Source organism: Pagrus pagrus (assembly GCF_965226575.1).
Source record: "Pagrus pagrus genome assembly, chromosome: 1".
NCBI classification, from domain to species: domain Eukaryota; kingdom Metazoa; phylum Chordata; class Actinopteri; order Spariformes; family Sparidae; genus Pagrus; species Pagrus pagrus.
This window is the reverse complement of record NC_140185.1, coordinates 1,966,056-1,988,406: the sequence shown is the minus strand read 5'-3', so window position 1 is coordinate 1,988,406 and position 22,351 is coordinate 1,966,056. Positions and strand designations below refer to the sequence as shown.

Sequence of the window (22,351 nt, the reverse complement as noted above, 5' to 3'; positions counted from 1 at the left end):
GAGTCCTTCTTACTCAGCTCCATTTTCACCAAAAGATGTAGACAAAAGGCTGACAGTTTCAGGAGCAACAATAAAGATGTGATCTCTTACTGGCTCCCCATCCACCAACACCATCAGTTGTGACAGTCTGATCTTAAAGTTCCAAACTAAACCAGAGATCAGCAGTGGTGGCAGTTGAAGCTTAATGGCAAACCATTCAAGAAGTTTTTTTTCCTTTAAAAAAAAAAACTCACCATGTATTACAAAAGTAATATCTCTAAATCATCACTTATGACCAACTAGAAGTGTATGGCAGGGTCTGTATCTGCACAGAACCTGCCCTCCACCTGTATTCTTCTAGGCATCAGTCTTTGGGCAGTGGTGTGTGGCCCCCAGCTAATAACAGCACAAGACTATAATATTTACTGTCTCCATCTCCCTCCTCTGCTCTGACTGTTATACAGAGCTGCAGGTCTGTTTGACTTTGGGCAGGTGAGGCTACACATGCACAAACACACACACAAACAAACAAAACAGACATGATGAAACGTGCACTACGGCTGCATTCACATCATCACACATCTGAAGGTGTGAGCATGTGTATTTGTACTTTAAAGGTAACAGCTCTTAAACAATCCAACAATAACGTTTTATTTTTCTTATTCCCTGCTCTGTGCTCACTAAATGTCACTCAATCTCTTTATTCCCTCTCTAGCTCGCTCAACCACTGCTGCTCTCTCTCCCTGTCTTGCCCGCTGAGCCGGGGAAGAGGCACCAACAGCACCTGTCATATCCTTCAGTTTGCTTTTAAACAGTCTGTTCAGATTAAAACTTTTTACTCTCCATGCTTGATTTTGTGACTTTTTGTGTGAATTACCTGTGTGTTCACACTGCACCCCAGCAGCCAGGAGGTCAGGCTCTCCCATACTGATGTCATTGAGCCGTGTACCCAGACACTCGATCGACAGTGTCTTAAACCAGTCCTCTGCCTCCAGCTCTGGAGACGGACAGGCAGACAGACAGGCAGACAGACAGACAGACGGACAGAGGAGGAAGTCAAATGGTGATACGATGGCCCTCTACTGATAACAGAGTGTGCAGTTCATGGTCAGAGGCAATGACATAATAATGGAAATACTTGTCAGACAAAACTGATCTCATCTCGGTTGTTCATGTCCGAGAACTATTTCTTAGTAAACAACAGGCAGGGTGACTGACTGTGCTTGGCTTCCTGAAGACTTGTCATCACAGGTTGCCAGGATTGTTTCCATTGTACCTCTACAGAAGCCTCTATTAAACCTGTGCTAACCAACTGTATCTGGCAACCCTCCTATAGCAAGAGGTGCTGCACTAAAGTGCTGAGTGGAGGGATAAACTGTTGTTTGTCAAAAAACAGTTCTGGTGTGTTACTTCCTCTAAAATCACAATTAGCTATTATTTATAGAACGATTAAACAAACAATATACAATATACATACTGTATATATCTAGCCAAGCTAGCTGTTTCCTTCTGTTTCTGGTCTTCATGCTAAGTTTGACTAAATATGTCCCAACTCCAGCTCTGTATTTAGACACAGGCATGAGATAGATACCAATCATCTCATTCTTGAACAAATAGAGTATACCTCACAATGTTGAGCTATTCCTTAAATGCTTCATAGAGTACCAGGTACTGTCTGATATCCCAAAACCAACGTTTAATCAACTGTAAATCAACACGCTCCGTGTGGAGCTACAACTGCACTATTGCATCTGGTGTGAACAGTGACAACGCATGTTGGCATCAACAGTAATGCTGCGTTCCAGACAACTCAGAACTCCAAAATGTTCGACCTCCTGCAAGAAAAATTACAATGGAATGCCAATCAAAGTTGCAATTCCTACTTGTATCCTCGGGGCACTTCTATCTACCCCAACCTCATGAGGGAGCAGTTGTCTAATGTTACACATGAATGTGGACGGGGTAGGATGTATTTGTAGATTACAGTATTTGTTTTAGGCTAGTCGATGGAATGTTTAGATACTATTTATAGTATAAAATTACCATAAAATAAAATCTATAATGATGTCAGTCACCTCATGTATTGTTTTCCCTCCTCTTTTTCATTTATGCATGCACGAAGGCGGAGGGAGGGAGAGACATCATTTTGTTACGGTCAGCCAAGGTTTTTGTTCACTTTTGGCGTAGTGCACTTGCAACTTTGAGGTCGGAGTTTGGAAAATTCAACCAGAAAAATTCAGACCTCCAACTTTGACTAGAATGCAGCATTACTGTGCATTTTCAAACCAGGATGTGTATCCATACGTTACCTGATTCACAGGTGAAGGTGCGTGAGGTGTCGTCTGTAAAGACAATGGCCACTGCCTGTCGCTTGGTATCTCTAGGCAACCGTGTGACATTCTTGACGTTGCTGATTTCTGTCACCTAGGCAACAGGTTGAGGTAAAAAGGTTAACCATGTAGAAATCAGTGCCAGTTATTGTTTGATTAAATTTATGACACCTCAGTGCTTGTGAGGAAAAATTGTGACGCTAACTAAGTTGAGGTAAGTGGTCAAGCTGAAACAGTGATTTGAATAGATAGTGAGTGGATGATCCTACCTTCTGGTTCACTGTGGAGGAATAACGGACACATTTTTCCTGAGAATACACCCCAAAATATGGAATATAGCCTTTTTCAAACTATCTCATGTCTGTCCTCATGTGGAAAATGGTAAATCACAGTTTGATTAAAGTTCAGAGAGTTATTCTTTAGCATCCAGTATTCCAGAAGAAAAAGTCATGTTACATGACATGTACATGACATGGAGCACTTCCAAGGGTTGGATAGAAATTAAACTAAAAATCATGTGCTGGAGGTGATAATTCATTAATCACATTCACAAATGGGATGAATACAGTTTTTTATCCATTACTGTTATTATTTTAAATATTGTATGTCCCTTAATAAAGATGCGTTGGTTAAAAATAATCACAGTCACTGTTACTGAAATAACCTGGCTGAGAAACTTTAGGCAGTTAGTTGGTTTGTCTGGAACAACACAATTGTTTATACAAACCTTTGTGAACATTGTGCACTTTCTATCATCGTGCTCACAGTGAAGATACAGAATAAAAGACAACAAGATTATGTATATGGTCAATGTGCTATATTGTGACCACATGGATAGTCATTGGTAGTATTAGTCTTACTAGTGGTCTCAGTAATATTGGTTATCAAAGTGTACTGAAGTAACAGATCACAGCAAGACCATAACATTCTAATAATAATCATTTGATTCATCTATCAGTTCCCCATTCTCTTTCATTCATGTCTGTTTGCCGATGTCTTTTGTATTTCTATGACTCACTTTGTATTGAGTGTTCAGTCAGAGTGATTGTTTTGGGGGTGCTTTAACTGTCTGCTGTACTGGTGTAACCACTGTCTCTGCCTGTCACCGCAATAGGTTTTATGTTGTTTTCCAATTTCATTCCCTCATGGTGGATATCTGGTACTGTACTGTTGCTGTGATGCTTTGGAAAGGAATGGACTGGTTATTGCTTTCTTGAGAAGTGGGTGTGTGTTGTGTGTGCGAACCCAGTGGGGCACTGAGCACATTTTTTAAATGATCAGAAGGAAAGTATTAATAATGTTTAAAAGCTTATTACTTTTTTATTGTGAAATAAACAGCATAATTTAAGTAGAGGATTCAGTTCTACAGTAGGTGAAAAGGTTAAGTCTCTTGAGTGGTTTAATGTCTCTTTGTGAATAAAAAACTTGCATATAGAATATATATTTAAAAATAGTGGAATCCCCCTTTAACAGTATCAATGAAATCCAGGAGTTGAAGATCTCCCTCCACTTTACTGTTGAAAAACACAAATTTCTTAAGCTAATGTTATGTTAGAAAAATTCTATTGTGTGGCTGTTGAATTATCTATACGTAAGGATAAAGAAGTATACACAAAGTCAGAAAGGTCTTCTGCTTTTGAAAGGGGAACTCTACTGAGGAAATTCAGTATAACTTCCTTTGAAGCTAAATAATCGTCTCGGTCTTTTTGAATTCTTTAAAAAATTAGATGTTGTCTAGCAATAGTATTTTAGCACCATACCAAATATTTAGTGGAATCCTTTACTGGAATAAATCCAACTACAGAATCATCACAGTCATACAGAGAAAGAATTTCACACTTTGACATATTCAGTCTTCAATCTGAAGCATCAGAGAATTGGTTAATCATTTTGTCTTTCAAAAAAAAGTGTAGTGTCCCCTGCCAGTAAGGTACTTCCTACAAAAAATCTAAATTCCTTCATTTTCCCCTTCAAAATTAATGTTTACAATATTAATTGACAATAATTTGGTGACTAAAATGAATTAAGAAGGAGAAAAAGGGCAACCCTGCCTGACCCCTCTATTCACTTGCAATCTTTTAGAGGTATCAAAATCAACTGAAACCAAGCTATTAAAGTCTCTGTTTAGCTTCATCACTGCCATGTCTTTTTGACTGATGCATTCTTTGTACATACAGATTATTGGATACTGGATAAATTCCTAAAAGTGTATATAAAATTCAGATAAACCATTCATACCTGGAGATTTGCCTTTCTTCATCTAAAATCAAAAAATGTCCTCAGTGGACAGGTCAGAATCACACAGAGATTACAACTCCTTATCAGTTGAAATAAGTGTGATTTTTCTTTTTCCAGGAAACTTCAATTCATTTAATTTTCCATAAAATGTAGTCACAAAATTAGAAATAAACTTTGGATATTTAGAAGGAGCTCCATTCATATAATGATCTACAACTGATGATTTCCATTATTATTAATAAAACTTTAATATTGTAGACCTAATAAATGCTCCTTTTGTCAAGTCCAAATACATTTCATTGAATTGTGCATCAATTCAGCTTCTTGCAGTTTTTTCTTTCTTTAATTCCTTTTATTAGCAACATATCTGATTGATATTTGAAGGATTCCAATTTTTTCTTATAGTCAGCCATCACTGAGGTCAAAATGCTAATTTTTTATAGTGTCATTTATGAATCATCACTTGAATGAGAATTGTTGAAATTGCAATTCTTTCACAAATTGAAGGGTACGGAAAGAAATTTAAAAAAAGAAAGCCAGGGTGAAAGAGAGGTTGGAGCAGAGTAGTCAAACAAAGTTATTGCTGTGCCTACTTGGTTTAGCCTTGGAGAGTATCATCATTAACAACAGCTTCCTTTGTGTTACAAATCATATACAAAACAGTTACGTACTATACCTCCAGATTCTTTGTGGCTGCAGCCCTCTAAGCTGTGGGCCCCACAGTTCCTTTAAGTAGCTGAAAAAAAAGATGCTTTTGGCAGCAGACTGTCTGATCTAAGCTCAACTCTCAGCAATACACAAGATGAGACCGAGGTGGGTGTAGACTGAAAGGCATCATTCCTTTGCAGGCGAGGGAACCCCGCAACTATACTCATAGACACTGGAGCTGTAGTGCGTCACTAACGTTAGTGCCTACTCATTTTGAAAGACCGACAGCCAACTGGGAAAGTCAAACACACAACCGACCAATGGTGTCAATGGTGTCACTGTAATGGACTGACAGTAAGTCAGTCCATCAGTCAGTAAGTTAGGGACTGACCCCAGAGCTTGCCCCACTTTGCTGCGGTCCATCCAAAAAATACAGAAAAGTCACTCTTTAACTTCCACTGGTTCAACGTAAGAGAAGACAAGAAAGGTCAGGTGAAGGAGAGGTGATTATGGGGAAGAATGAAAGATAAAAAAGAAGGCGGACTGTTCTTAATCCCTGCCGGGGTGTGTGTGTGTGTGTCCGTCCTGTCCTGTACCTTAGGACAGGCTCTGATGTAGGCGGACTTCTCATCAGGGTATTTCTCCAGACGGCGAGGACCTTTACTAGATGACTTTTTGAACACCAGCCAGCAACGGCGATAGATCTGTACCACACACACACACACACACACACACACACACACACACACACACACACACACACACAGGAAGAGGAAAACTATAGGTATTAGTGGTTGAATCCATCCATCTTGATGAAGTCACATTTAAACGTATTTAAACAATACATTGGTGAGCTGGAAGGCAAGGCTTTTGATTTATTAGTCCATCTACGTTCCAACTCTCACCTATGGTCATGAGCTTTGGGTACTGACCAAGAGAATGAGATTGTGGTTACACACAGCCAAAAGGAGTTTGCTGTTTAGGGTGGCTTTGCTTTTCCGTTTGGTCCAATTTGCAGCATTATGTCTAAATGCTGCAAACTTTGTCAGTGTAACAAAAGATGAAGATGTTTATGAACATGTTACTTAATTTGCTGTGCATTGAGCTTTCAGGGCCACCTATAGAATTGTGAGTGTGTGAGTTTGTGAGTTTAACCTCAAAAACGTCATTACTAATGTTGCAAAACAATGTGATCAGGCAAATAGTTTTTTTTTTTTTTTTGGCAGAGCAGCTTATGGACATGAATGCATATACAAAACTTGTCCAGCTGCCCCCTTCCTGTCTCTCTCTTTGAGCCTTCAGTTGTTTACAAGAGCTTAGTTCAGTCTCAAGGGGAGTAGGAGGGAGAATGAGAAGCTTAGGCCAAATCTTGAACAGAACAAGTATGGAATACCAATACTTTACCACCTGTAGCTTGTCAAAAAGGAGTACTGAGCACAATGGGCCATAGACACTGCCTTTTGAAAGAAGAATTGATTTTGGAGAGGTGAATTAAGCTTACTCTTTCAGCAACAACCCCCATTACATTTACACCTGGACACTGATCCATAAAAATGATCTTTTCTATAAATCACAATTATGGTGTTTAGCTGATGTTCCTGTCCAAAGTGATTTGCAATAGAAATTGGCTGCAAATGCTGCTTAATATGGACACATGGAGATTCAAATCAACTACTGTCTCATCATAACCTTCTCACCATGGTTAAATTATAATCCTTAAGATCTTTAATATTTTAAATTACATTACTGACACTATATATTTTTTTCCAGCAACAGCCATTCAGTGTTTTTTACAAGCTATGATTAACTAACTTTATTAGCTTTATTATTATTATTATTATTATTATTATTATTATTATTATTATTATTATTATTTTGCTTGTAGAGACAAAATCCAGTGTGACAACACATGTAAAGCGTGCAACAAAATTTGATCATGAGTTCAGTTACCATGCTGACTTCTAGACCTCTGTATTAAAAGAGCCTGATGCAAAGAACCATCTTAGCCAACAGTGTTTGGCTGCACTGAAGACAGACTGTTTCTGACAAAGTGTTCGTATTCACACACAGCTGGTGCAATCGGCTGCAGAGCTACAAAAATAAACCCAGAAAACTTGGAAAGTTAATATTTACAATATTAAGTTATTTGATATATTTCCATAGAAACAAGTCATTCTCAATGAGAATAAGGTCCCCATAACACTGAAAGGTAGCTACTTAGAAGGGTCCTGCTACAGTAAAACAGTATGAAATTGTCCTTTGAGGACATTTGTTTTTTCAGATTATTCAGTCATGTTAATCAATAAGTAAAGATTTTTCTCTTCTCTTAAAATGTCTTCCTCAAAACTACATAGTGCACCTTTAAATATATATATTTACATGTTACAGTTACAGCTAAGAATGATAACAGAAATAAACGAGTTTGCCTACTTCTCCAATCTCCACAGTGCAAATCAACTAACAGTGTTCTACCCAGAAGTGACTATTGTTAATAAGGCAATGTCATGCTGATGCAGTCTATTGGCGTGGAAATAGGATGTACAGAACATTTAAGAATATGATCATATTTTCTCAAATAAAAGCTGGTTGTCAAATAAAGTCCATATATCTAATAATGGCTGGAGGGGCGGTCGCCACATCCCAAATACAGGCTGTCGGGTGAAGGGTGGATAAACTCCTGGTACCTGTCTTACAATGTGCATGCCATCTGAGCACCATACATTTCCATCACTTTAATTGAATTAATTCAACAATGTTATCATGCTGCTGTCAACACTTTGTTGTTCTGGATTATGCATCTTCAGTGTTATTGTGCACAGTATGTGTCCTGGCCACACAGTATTGTTGTAATTCACAAGTGCCACAAGAAGGGAGTAGCTACATTTGAAGTACTGTAATGGACCTGTGGAATTCACTAGGTCTTCCACAGTCTAGCAAATATTTCACAATAGAAGCCTTCCTTAAATGAAGGGATTCTTCTACTGAATTGAAGTTAGTCATATAGGTGTAATCTGTGAGGCAGAACTTCCCATGAGGCTGGACAGTCTTTAAGTTGTATGTATAGTCATAAAAAAATGAGCGGGCTAAATGCATTTTCCAACAACGAATCTGACAGATCTGGGATTTTTTAGAGCTTAATAAATAATTCTGTCACACACTGATGGAATAGTGATGCACCCTATAGAGTGTGTTAAAGTATGTTAAAGCAGAAATATAAATAACACTTTCAACATATTTAAATCCATTAATTATACACATTCATAGATACCAGCCACCCATATACACCAGATCCATGCATTTTTTCCTTAGAAATTAACAAAAATATTGAAAAGCAACTTATCTACAATGTTAAGGAAAGTGAGAAAAACTTCCTGGATCTGTCCCTTTACCTGGATCTACACCAAAAGTTAGTGGGGCCTGTTCTGGGCTGATACCCATCCTCCACCCAAGACAAACCAACCAACAAATGGACACTGGCGATAACATAACCTTGTTGGTGAGGTAATGATACAGCAGTATTAATGTACCACATTTCATCCTTTCAAATCCCTTCTGTCTCCTTTTAATTTTTTCTCAATCTAGTGTCACGTTTTCAAGCCATGTTCTGTAAAACTAGACATTTTAGTTGATCTGAAAGGAAAATGTATGTTGAAGAAGAAAAACAGCTGACCATTCTTCAAAATGCCCACACATCCATTTAAAGTCTACTGCCGATGCAGCACTTCAAACTTACACTAACGCCATGCCTGCTGTAACAACATCATTTTCTTGTGCTTTCATGTGAGGACCCCCTGAGGAATAACAGTAACTCCTAACTGTTTCACATCAGTTTCATCTTTGAAGCTTTGAGAAGAGAGCAATTAGCACTTTCTATCTCCCCCCTCCCTCACACCCCTCCTCTCTTTAACTTCACTTAGCACTCCTCACAGCTACTCTGTCTGCCGAGACCTGATTGCTTCAAACACAGGATGGTGAAGAGATACAGAGGAAGGAGAGATGAAGGGGAGGAGGGAGAGGTTTTATGTGGAGGGTGGGCTGAAAAAAAAAGAAAAATGAAGAAGAAAAAAGCAGAAGAAAACATATTCAAGGTTCCCCCCCCCCCCCCTAAAGCTTTGTGTTCACTGCGAAAACCAGTACAGAAGGGATAAAAATTGATGTCACAGTCTCTTGATACCGCATGATATTTGGATGAAAGCAGGTGAATGAATCCAGCCTGACTGTTACCACTTACTGGTAGACCTGAGTACTGTATGTGCACAATTGAACTCACCAGGTTTTTGCGTAGTTTGCAGTGAGAAATCGTACCAGTGTTCTTTGATGTCAAAATGCATACCTGCTTCATAGAAAACATACAGGTTGGCAGGTCTGCATGAGGAATTAGATGTCCTCCACCCAGCTTGTAATTGCTGGTGACCGGTGAAACTTCAACATCCAGACGGAGAAGTTAACATTAGAATTATTACCTCTATCTTCTTTCTCTCTGTCACTCTCTTCCTCCCTCCAGTCACAAAGATGGTAATTGACACGTCCTTACATTCCACTGACCTCTCACTAACCTCTTCATGTCTCTGACCACTTCTTTATACTCTCAAACATTCCTCTTCTTAAAACCATGTCCTTATCTGCAGCAACATTTTCTCGCTGTCACCCTTTTCTCTTTTCTTATCCCCCATCTCAGCTCTCCCCTCACCTGACTCCTTCTCACTCACGTGTCCTGACTCTGCCACTAATACTCTACCATCTACTTCTTGCACCATAACATCAGGAGGATATGTTTGTCCCTAGCCCAGAAGGCATCACAGGGTCTGTTCCAGACTCTCATTCTGTGCTTAGACTGCTGCAACTCTCTCGTGGCAGATGTGCCTACATGTGCCGTCTGACTTCTGCAGCTCATCCAGACTGCAGCAGACCAGCTGGTCTACAGCTTACAAAAGTTCTGCAACACTACGCCACTCATCCACACGCACTGGCTACTAGTGGCAGTTCAGATCAGAATCCAGACAATGGTACTTGCCAAACAATCATCTTGTGACGCGTGTACTTGCAAGGTGCTATGCAAATAGAATTATTACTGTTATTATTACCATACACCCCAGCCCATCCCCATGCTCAGCTACTGCCAGTGCAACCTTGCTACTCCCTCACTATGAAGAGGGCCGAGCTACAAATCAACAAAATCCAGGCTGTTTGCTGTCCTGGCTCCCCCAAGGACGAGCTCCCCCCTGATATAAGGACAAACACTACATAACTTCCATTGCAGACTGAAAACTCATCTGTTCAGACTGCACCTTGGCCAATGAATACAAAAAAAAATTCTTTATCTCCTATTGCATGTCTGTCCTATTGCATCCTCGGAGAGGGATCCCTCCTCTGTGGTTTCTTCCATATTTTTTCCCACTGTTAAAAGTTTTTTTTTTCTCTACATGGTAAGTTTTTCCTCTCTCGAATCAAGGGTCTAAGGACAGAGGATGTCATTCACTGTACAGATTGGAAAGCCCATTGAGGCAATGTGATTGCCATTTTGGGTTATATAAATAAACATGTATTAGATTTGTTTCTATAGTGCTTGAAGCAGTTCAGCTAATTTGAGGAAATTGATGTACTAGAACGATTTTTGCAGTTATGGGGTTGTATCCACATAGTTGAATACACTCATTGTAAGTCTTGTATCCAAGCGTCAGCTAAATAACTGTCATTTAATGTTGAACCAGACAAAAGCATCCCCCCCTCATCAGCACAGTGGCCCCCAATCAGACAGGAGACAGAGAGGTGAGCTGCACAAACAAGTGCAACCAGATCAGATTAGACAAATCTTTTCCCAGCAGGACAATCAGCTTTGAGCCGGTAGATCGATCGGTTGTTGTAGTGCCTCTGGGAATGCTTCGTCCCTCACTACCCAATGTCCCCACAGGTATCATTTAAGTTTGATCTGATCTTATCTTCCCTGCTTTAGTAACCTTTGTCACCTCTGCTGCACAGTCCTAGCGCCTCCATACTAATAGCAGCATATGACTCCTTTCAGCAACAGTGGCTCTGTACCAGTCTAGTTGCTATTTTTGGCAATGACTTTGGCCTTCTTGTCTCATAGAAAAGCAAGGTCGGTGCTAACAGCTACCACGATAATGATTTTGAGTGATCATCTTGGCGCTTCATTTATCAATGTGGAGGTGGAAGGCACATTCAGAGTCATTTCAATTTCTCCCATAACTATTCCATAATTTGTGGTTGGCTTATAAATGCTGCACATCTCTGACTTACTGCTAATGCAGTGTTGACAGATGCACATTAGTCTGCACAGGAGAATGAAGAATGTGTTGCATCATGGGATTTGTGTGATCACACGGAGATGTCACACGTGTCAGTACAGAGGAAATTTTCATTAAATAATCTGTATCTGTATGAAGTCACAAAATATATGTTTAAGATGTTACTTTTGAAGGGCCATTTCGGTTCACAATATATTTTTTTATCAATAATTATCAGTAATGTGGATAAAATGTGTGGCACCAAAATGTGAACTGGAAAGTTCAGAAAATGCCATCACTTTGCTGTAATGCAGCCTTTAAAACCAGGAAAAGACAACACGTTTCATATCACAACATAACGATATTCAAACTATTCAAACTTCGACATATGGTCTCATATCACAATATAATATAGATACATTGCCCAGCCCCCTTTTACACAAATATTTTATTCAAGCTAGACATTTCCTTGTTTTATGGCAGTTGTTGTAAGACAGGTAATTCAAGACCCCAACAAAGATTTTTAGTCAGGAACCAGTCTGTATTTGTTCGTGCTGTCCCCTGCCTATTTTTTTTAAACCATCTTTAATCTGAGAATTCACAATAATCTTTTACTTTAATCTTCACATTTTCTTGCAAAGGGACCAACATTAAACAAGGAGGATGATACCATATTCTTGCAGTGCCATACCACAATGAAGCTAAAGCTACATCTGTCTGAGTCTGACCTGAATTTGCCTCTTGATAACCATGGCATTGTTTCTAATGACAGAGAGAAGGAGCACCAAATGAGGAGAAGCAGTGGCAGCCTGCTCTGGAGGAGCGGAGGAGGATATTGTAAAGGGGCAGGGAGGTCAAAGCGCCTGTAGTGCTGGGAGGAGATGTGAATCTGAAAACAAGGTCAGGGAGCCCAGGCTCTATAGAGCAGGCTAACCTATAAGCCTCAGAGGGCTGCTTACATAATGATGCCTTCAAGCCATAAAAAAACACATTTAAAGGTTCTTTGAACTGAAAAGAGAAAAGTGTATGTGGCAGGGTGTGTATGTGACTGTACCCACTCTAACAAGATCATCATGTACCTTCATTTGAGTATTCTTCTCAGTGCAAGACTTTTGAGTACTTGGATCACTTTTTTGTCGTAAAGAAAAAACGCGTTAGCTCTGCAATTCAAGTAAACTGTTATTTAGTTACTTTTAATGAAAGTATCTGTTACTGGAGAAAATTGCTGCCATCCAGCGCCCGTGGAGAGGCTTTTTAGCCTTGGAAGTCTTGTCCTCACCCCGGAGAGGAACCGACTGTCAGACACACGTTTTGAAAAACTTCTTCTCCTGCATTATAATCACTACCTTGGAGTAAAGTTAACTAGACAGAACAAAACATTGGCTGGGTGAGTCTGTGTGTTTGAAAAGCCTGAATGCACTTATATAGTTTGTATGTAGGAATGTATTTTGAACAAAGAAGCCCATGCACTTTTATTGATTTGTGCTTTTATCATTTCTCATAGTTTACGGGTTCATTAGTTGCATTTTTAAACATCATATGCTCGGCTATAACAGCCCGTGTTGTATTGTTTTCATCGAAACAGCTGTGCCTAATACTGTATGCCTCTGCACAGTTCACTGTCAGATTGTTAGCAAAATAAAGAGCTTTAAATGTTATGTTCTATCTGTTATTCTTATTATTAGGTGGCTGAGTTACCGATTGTGGGCTACAGAATGAAGTTAAGTCAATACATTCAAAGGTACATGTACAGTTGGCTACACGCCATCTGGAAAATATAACTGACATGCGTAACAAGTCGCAAAGAGGTTTTACCGTAATGTTTGGTAACTCTAAAGTACTCTAAAGTACTCTAACGTAACCTAAGGAGATAACGCAGTAACATAACAAGTTACTTTTTAATGGCAGTAATGTCACGGTGCCACCGTGACAGCCGGGTTGCCTTGTCCTGTTTCTCTGTTTTTTCCCCGTCTACCTCCTCCCCCTCCGTTTTCTCCATCACCTGCTCCCTTTCCAGTTTGTGTGTGTGTGTGGGCGTGGCGGCAGCAGCAGCAGCAGCAAAGTGGCACACCTGACTCTCATCAGCCCATCAACCTCCGCCTATATTACTCCGAACTCTTCACTGCTCAGCAGGGGTTGTAGCCGATTCTGTGGTCCGTCCAGGGACCATGGTCTCTGGCACGGACAAGTGGTTACTGCCACTAGGGGCGCTAGAGACACTGGTCACGACCATCTCATCAGTGGTCGTGACCAGTTGCTCTGTGGCACAGACCAGCTGGTCTCTGGCATTGGATAGACAAACGATTATGGCTTCTCACATTTAGGCTACTCTGCTAACACAGTGAGAAAAGGGAAAAGTTGTATTAAAAATAAATACAAACAAACAAACAAACACTCCACAGATCACTCAACTGGTCCAAACAACAGAACAGATAACAGAGCAGCTAGTCATGACCACTGTGCCACTGGTCGCGACCAGTGTCTTTAGCGCCCCTAGTGGTAGTGACCACTGGTCTGTGCCAGAGACCATGGTCCCTGGACAGACAACGGAATCGGCTACAACCCCCCCTCTCACTGCTTCAGCGCCAGATTATTCCGTCCAGTGCGGTGATTACATTGTGCCTCAGAATTAAGTTCTGTAAACCTACAATTTCTTGCTCTCGTGTTTTTCTATTGTGCTTATGTTCCTGTGTGTTGGCTCGCCTTGCAGAAACCCTCAGCGCCATTGTGCTCTGTTCCTGCTCGCCAGCTGCTCCGAGTTTCTCCTTGCCGGCTTCGGACTACGCAGCCTGCCTGCCTACCTGCCTACCTGCCTGCCCTCCTACCTGCCTGCCTGCCTGCCTACCTGCCTGTCTGGTCACCTCACTCTCGCTACTACCTGAACTGCACTCTGCAAAATAAATCTTTTGCTACCTGAAAAGAACTGTCTCCGATCTCTACATTTGGGTCCACAGAAAACCTGAACATAAAAAGTAATCTTGTAACGTAATGAGTTACTTAGTAACGTTACCCAACTCTGGCAAAGACTGATGAAAACGTATGGATCCCCTTCTTTATTTTTTGTGTGTTATGGTGGTATAAATCTATATTAGCTAGCTAGCTAGTTAGTTAGCTACATTAGCTTGACCCCCTATTAAAAATCTTCTGAGCAAGGAGTACTGTATGCATAACAGGCTTCAATCATTACTAATCATTTAGAGTAAATTAATGATCAATCAATAATGTACATAATAGTGCATGTGAATAAAAATAACAAAATGCAGATTTTCAGGGGCCCCATCTAGCCACTGCTAAGAAAGAATTCTGAGGGTGACATCAATATTAAAAATGAGCGACTGCGCTTATGTCAACTCAAAATGTCACTCCTAATGACTTCACTACCACCTCACCTTCGTCTTTATGATTTCAGCTACGGGAAGTTTGTCAGTAAAAGGCATTTCAAGCACTCAACTATGCATGTGTCCTCTCAGTTTACTTAAAACTTTGGCAATGTCACGTTTAATTCCACCTTTGAGACTCTTCCAGGACCACTGAGCTAGGTGTTTTGTCCTAATATCATAAAAATTAACCATAACCCTTAAATGCAGCATATGCATATATACTTGTTAGTACTGAGGATCTAAATTGTATTAAAGATGTTAGGTAAGTGTCAGTAACATCAAATATAGTTGACCTTTTCTGTTTGGTTGGTCATTAGATGCATTATTCAGGGCAATCTACTCTCCAGAATGTGCAAAGACTAGAAATGATGTTCATGAACTAGTTGAGTGCTGGTGTCAAGCATTAAGTGCAGCACTCTACATATTCAAATACACACTAGTACAAGGAGTGTTTAGTTAACTAATTTCAGAGTGTGGAGTCCAACACTTCAGTGTGTAGATGCATCTGAAGAATAAAACATGTAGTTTACTGCTATTTGCAGAATGTTGGGAAAACTACACAGGAATACATTTCCTAATAACCAGAAGGCGCATCTAAGCATATGAACGGATGAGACAAACATATCTCACATGCTTTTAAGGATTTGCCCCATTTACCATCCGAATGCATTGATTGCATGCTCAATCAGTGGGAGGTTGGTTAAGGAGGGTGTGCGGGTGTTCCATGCCCATCAGACTGATCATCATCAATCCGATCAATACAATAGTTCATTATACTCAGGACTGACAGGAAAAAAAACAGACCATTGCATGAAAACATTGGGGCTCTACTGTATGTGCACATCAGTTCATCTGAGGTTAGTAGTCAGAGTGCGCTGGGACTTTGCATGGCTGGGGCTTATTTCTTTCCTTTGTTGTTCCTGTTGAGAATAATTAAGCATGACTCTGCTGGTCTATCTCCCCAGCCTTGAGGAGGACCTCAGCTGTGCAAGTCCTCTCTGCCCTTAGGACACAGAGACTACCTCAGATAACGTTCTTTTTACCTCTTTTTTTGTAATCATGTCCTCCTCTCCTCCTCTGTCTGTGCCCTGGGTTTTCACTTTGTTAACTCACTGAATGAAACTGCTCGCCCTCCAGGGTTTACATTGCTTTTCTAAACTCGGATTCAAAAACAAAAGCTAACAAAACCCAACTATAAAGCTTTGAAAACGAAATGTTTTTACTTCAACGATGGATAAAATAACTATGCATGATGTCAGAGGTATTACTGATAGATACCAAAGACTAGTGTCGACCATTTGCATTTCTGTGGATTTCAGCTAATTGTTTTGGTGTTTTCAGTGACAGTACTGTAGTCCTGTACTGTATGCTAACATAGTAGTCATTTAGTCAGTCAAATTTCAAACTTCAATACAGTACCTCGAAAAATTGTGGGGTCAAGCACACACACGTCTTTGCAATTAGCTGTGGCTGCAATTTCACCAGTCAAAGTTCAGTTCAAGTTGAACTCGGAGCCAAGGTGCGCATTTGCTTTGCAGCTGGATGCAGATGTTTTTTTTGGCCCTTGGCGTGCATAGAATGGGAGTAAACAGGATGCAAATGTTTCACTGCAGCCTAACTCTGTGGCAAACCCCCTTCACTCTAATCAGTAGGTTGAAACCAAGCTTGACTTAGGTCTTGAGGAGTCAGCCTAACCTGTACACACACTGCACTGCTACGTTAACAGCTATAATGCTACTGAAAACATTATACTCAGTGTCCCACACTCGCTCTCTTTCTCTCTGTCTCAACTGCACACTTATGTTACGCCCACAACCTACGTTGAGTTATTCCTGAAAGGAGTTTGCTACTTGTTTAACACATTCTTGTTTTTAAAAAACATTGTAAAAATACATTTTAAAAAGATTCTATGATGCTTATGATTGCCAGACTGCTGGCCTGCAACACGATGGTGGAAACTTTAATGTGTGTGTGTCAACTCACTGTCGGAGAGAAGAGAGAGTGAAAGCATAGTTGGTTCCTGTGTATTGAAACTGCAGAAAATTAGAATTGAAACGGTTTCAAATATTCAGAATTGATATGTATCAACACTACTGTACAGCAGAAACAACAGACCGAGACTACCTGGTGAACATAGTGGAGCATTTAGCAGCTAAAAAGCCAAACATTTCCGAAAGCATTGGTGAAGAAGACCGATAAAAAGTGAAAAGGTGGTTGAATATTGTTCTCAAATTCATCAGGTGGACACAAACACAACTCCAAATGGATGCTAATGTTGCTGTCTGCTAGGTGTGTAAATAAGCTGATTTTGAAACACGTTGTGATAACAACTTTATCAAAGTGTCACTGTGGCCAAAAAAGCAATATATGCATCAACATTGATGCATTGATTAATTAACGTTGCTAACAAAAGTTCTGACATTACACATACTGTATGCTGCACTCACAACATGATAGCAGAATGTGAAAAACAGAAAACCTTACTATTAACCCTATTTCTTTTTAGAAAGCATTATGGTGGTTGCCCCATGCTAGAATTTTGTTAACAAGTGAACCTATACAAATGATGTAAAGTATGTAAAGTTCCTATCAACTTTATCATATTGAGACTATTTTTACAGATATTGCGATTGCAATATGATTCACTAAAATTAGATGTCATTCAGATATAACTACTAGCCATGACGGTTCAGCATTGTGTTGGCTGTATTGGAATGATGTGCAGAAGCATGAAGACTATTACTCTTCTCAATTGACCAGTCGATCTACGTGGCACCAAAAGCTCGAGACCATGAGCTGTGGCAGTGACCAAAAGACCAAATCATTTTGCTTCAAAATGTGTCTGGGCTCACCCTGCGGGATAGCAGGAAGAGCTTGGAGATCCAAAAGAGGCTTGAAGTAGAACAGCAGCACCTTTCCATTAAAAGGCGAACAGTTGAGATAGTTTGGACATACAGTATGATTCAGATGCCTCCAGGAAGGCTTCCAAATTCGAGGCACATCCTACTGGGAGGAGACTCCAAGGCAGACTGAGAACACACTGAAGGCCTAGAAATAAGGTATTTCTAGACCTTCAGTGTGTTCTCAGTTGCTATGTAGAGGGACATCTGGATCCCTAACAGCTTGTTACCACTGTGACCAAGGGGAAGACAATGAACGGATGGATGGATCCTCATGATAATGGTTTTCCAGCTGTTTTACAACTGGTTTGTCTATGTTTGTTGGTGGGGGATAGCCTAGTTGTCAGAAATTTGCGATACTCAGAATCACAGTGAAGACACTAAACTAACCATTTTTCCCTCTCAACTGCTTAAATTATGGACTATGGACCAAATGACGTCAACACCTAAAGTAAAAGCAAAACAGGAACATAAAATCCAATTGTGTTCAATAAACCAAAAACATCTTTTTTAATGACTATATCCATTACCTTGCTACTGTAAAGGAGTAAGGATCCAAAGCACGCAAGCTGCATTCCACTGATGCCAAACTATCCCTGCTTCACACAGCACATCACATACGTATGTATGGGCAGACTGCTTACAGAACTGTCAGGGAGTGGATTAAAAAGGCAAATGAAAAAGGTTAAGAAAGAGAGAAAGACAGATGACACAGAAAGAATGCAGAGGAAGGATACCGATAATGAGGCAGAAAAGGAAGAATGAGCTGTGAAGAATCAGTGCTCTGGGCAGAAAACCGCAGAGGGAGAAAGAGAAGACACCGAGCAATTAAATGACAGGGCGGTGAGAGAAAGAAGGGAAAAATAAGACGGGGACAAAAACCTAGAGCAGTTAGTGTTCAAAACAATGAAAAAATTCCCAAAGAGAGAGAGACAGTCAGACAGAGAGAGAAACAAAATGTAAAAGCCAAATTTTTGTCCAGTTAAAGGTATAGTTGGTAATGTTGGAGAGCTAGCAAGATTTGAAAGTGGCACCTTGTCTAAGCTCCACCCCCTTCTCCCCCTGCCGTCAGTGCTCCGTCCAAAGCCCCGCCCCCACAAACTTGAACGCGCATCAGACAGTCCGTCAGCAGGGCATTGGAGAGCCGTTAGCATTGGGCTAATACAAGCTACAAAAGTAGCTAAGTTGGCTAACGTTACATATTTCATGAAAATAACAAATCCCCCCCGAAGCAAAACAACTAATTACCTGTCCAACAGAAAGACAGCAACCTCTGCATCACTTCTGGAAGTGCTACTTTAGCTACATTTTCTCTGCCACTGTTATCTCCTGCTAACTGTGCTAACTCTTCTTCTTCTGCTGTTTTATGGCTGTTGGCAAACAACTGTTAGGTGTGCATTACCGCCACCTTCTGACCTGGAGTGTGTATCTCCTGCTAACTCCATATGGAGTGTGCTGAATATATCCGGCAACGGTGACACGTGATGAGTGCGTGCAGGGAGGAGGGGGGACAGAGGGGGGTGCAGGCAGGACGAGACATGAAGGCATCTGATTGGTTCTTTCAACTCGGACCGAGAGGGAGGGATTGGTCAGAGTTTTTACAGGCCTGCAGCTGCCACAGAGGTCTGATTTATTTCGTTCCTTTTTCTGAACACATTATGTATGGACTACTCTCATGGTGGAAAGACCATTTCACCCAGTATAACAAAAAGTGTTTCTGAACAGGATTACCAACTATACCTTTAATCCAGCTACCAGCTCAAATGTACTGTAATACCAATGTGTTTATAACATTTTTTTGTGAATTATTTTTAAATTTCTAGCTGGGCAAATCAATACCATGAGTTTTCATGAAAAAAAGTACATTGCAAATATACTAAAAAGAACTGTTCTATCTGTAAATATATGAAGATATACCAACATCATACTCTGAACCAATTTTCACATGACACTTGTAACACACTTTAAAATAATGTCACTATAGCACACTTTTTAGAAATATATTACAGGAAACTTAAGCTTAAAGTGAACGTTGTGTGTAATTTCTAAAGCACATTTACTTGGACTTTTTACATTTTAAAATGTATGCTTGAAATGATAATTTTAACAACACACTGAAAGTGTAATTGTAAGTAACTGAGTTATAGTTAACTTTGAGTGTAATTTGTAAGTGCACTCACTCACTTAGGCTACTTTTAAAAATTACATTATCATTATTATTATTATTATTATTATTATTATTATAGTAATTTAGTGTACTTATTGGAAGTATACTTGTGTTCATGTCATTTGTAATACAGTATGTATGCTTTCTTGAAGTACAATAACAATGCACATCTCATGTTTCAGCAGCATCATTGCTACTCTGCATTTAAAAGTCGTAAACAAAAAACTTTTTCAAGTAAAATGCTAGATTTAGCTGTTTCTGCTCATCAAGCCAGTGCCATGAGATAGAATACATAAAATAGAAATATAGACATATAGTTATCTGCTGTATTCTGTATAAGAGCTGTCCTCTGTTTTGACCCTTTGATGCTGCTGGAGCTGCTCAGTGTTGTGCAGTGTTGAAGCCGCAGACAGAGTGACAGAGCAGCAGACTGAGTTGTGAATTCAGCAGTTATAAGTTCATTTCCACAGATCATATGAATACTGTATTGACTGTAGGTATGAGCACACATGCTTTATGTTAAGATTGTGAGGTAAAATGGATCATTTGTTCAGATAATGTTATTGCGATCGCAACACTAATTTCCGTAAGCACATTTATGGTAATTCCCATTCTGTGCTAGTATCGAGCTAACAGACTAAGCGCTAGCTAGCTACATCTGCTTTAAATTTTACCAGAGCTTGACTGGTATTTGCTTTGCATACTCATATTTCAGTTAACGTCTGTTAACTGTCATGCCTCCAGTGTCTTTCTGCACTTCATCTCTTAAAACTCACATTGCATTCATTGCTCATGGGCCCTTTTGTATTTTACCCAACAGACCACAGACACTGAAGCCAGCAGTGGAGCAGTGTGTGATACGTCGTGTATCCTGAGGAGGGATGGTGCAGAGCCTGAGCCTGACCCAGAGGAAGAAGGTCTTCAGTGGATTGGGGGCATTGCTTTATTTGGATTCTTGATTAGTTTGGAATGATGCTAACCATACTGCAAATGCACATCTGAAGTCCTACAGAGGATTTTCCTCAAAAGTCTCAAGACTTTGAGTCTCATGATCAACATAATAATGCCACTTCAGTGATTAATGGAAAGCAGGGCCGGTTTTTGCTATGGGCAATGTGGGCGACCGCCCAGGTTGCAATCTGTGAGGGCGCACGAGCGCCCTAAAAAAAAACAAAAAAAAACTTGCCAGTTTTCTAGACTACCGCTCATTTCCATGTCAGGTCAGTGGAGTGGCGCTGGGCGGCCTCATTGTCACGTCAGCTCGCTGCTGAGAGTCACACAGGTTGTGTGTGTGTCAGAATAGGCAAGGGGGAGGGGGGCGGGGGATAGACTGATCATCCCAGGCCACACAACACAAACTGCCTCCAACGGGCATCTACGTGAATTTGTTTACATCACGTGACATCGGTAATGATGTCGAGTCTTCGTCTTCATCATGGATCAAAGTAAAAGACCAAAGAAGCCATCAGGTGCCCAGTTCAGAAAGAGAAGAAAAGAAGAAGAGGAGAAACGGGCAAAAGATAAAGGTATACAGATTTCTATGAGTGCCGTGAGTGACAGTAGCCTATAGGCTATTTATTAGCCTCTTGCTAATATGTTGCTACTTAGCCACAGAAGACTGTATTTGGTTTGTAGTTTTGCTGAACTAGCAACTATTGAATTGAGGCATCATGTCATGCAACTAATTTCACCCATAGGCAACCTGGGCTACTTTGTGTTTGCAACACAACAAGTGCAAATTCACACAGAGTCCTGACTGGAATTTTTAATGCTATACGCTATATGCTAACTTAAATAACATAATATACATTGACATGGCATTTTGTAAGCTACAAGTGATATGGATTTTTGAATAATTTGTAGTGTGTTATGCTTAGTTAATAGGATGTTAACAAATGTTAATAAAATGTGCATTATGGTCATTTTAATTGGGTAACTGATGCATGTGTGATGTAAGTGTGACCTAACTTACATATTGTATCTTAATTGTAAATTCAGAGGCACTTCTGAAATATTTTTCATTAAAGGGATGGTTCGCCCAGGGCGTAAATCTAGCCAGGACCGCCCCTGATGGAAAGTAAATGTGGAAAGAGTGTCAGTGTGCGAAATACAGGGGGGTCCGGGGGGGCTCGACCCATGAGACCCCCTGAAAGCCTCAAATTTGAAGGGGGTCTCAAATTTTGACAAAAAAATAAAATATTATAATAAAATATAAAAAAATGTCACTAATGGTCATTAAAATGTGTTTAAGCCCACCATGTCCAGTATTCAGAATCCAAAACATTTATTCACAGATATGTTGTATTTGTTGCCAAGCCGGTCCTGCGCACGTATGCAAATTAGCCATGTGCGCCAAACAGAAGAAAGACTAACTTTGAGAAGTCATACTAAACATGGCTAGCAAGCGAGAGCTAAACCAGAGTGTATCACTCACACACTTTGGTCTCACATCCAAAAAGGCGGC

At 40.2% G+C, this 22,351-nt stretch overlaps 1 protein-coding gene across 1 annotated transcript in view; it reads right to left on the bottom strand.

The window, feature by feature from the left end:
• dok4 (docking protein 4) overlaps positions 1-22,351 on the bottom strand; it is a 96,722-nt gene that overhangs the window by 13,922 nt on the left and 60,449 nt on the right. The window contains 3 exon segments of the mRNA XM_084355433.1: positions 857-976; positions 2,289-2,403; positions 5,792-5,899. Of these exon segments, the coding sequence (XP_084211559.1) occupies positions 857-976; positions 2,289-2,403; positions 5,792-5,899 (343 nt within the window).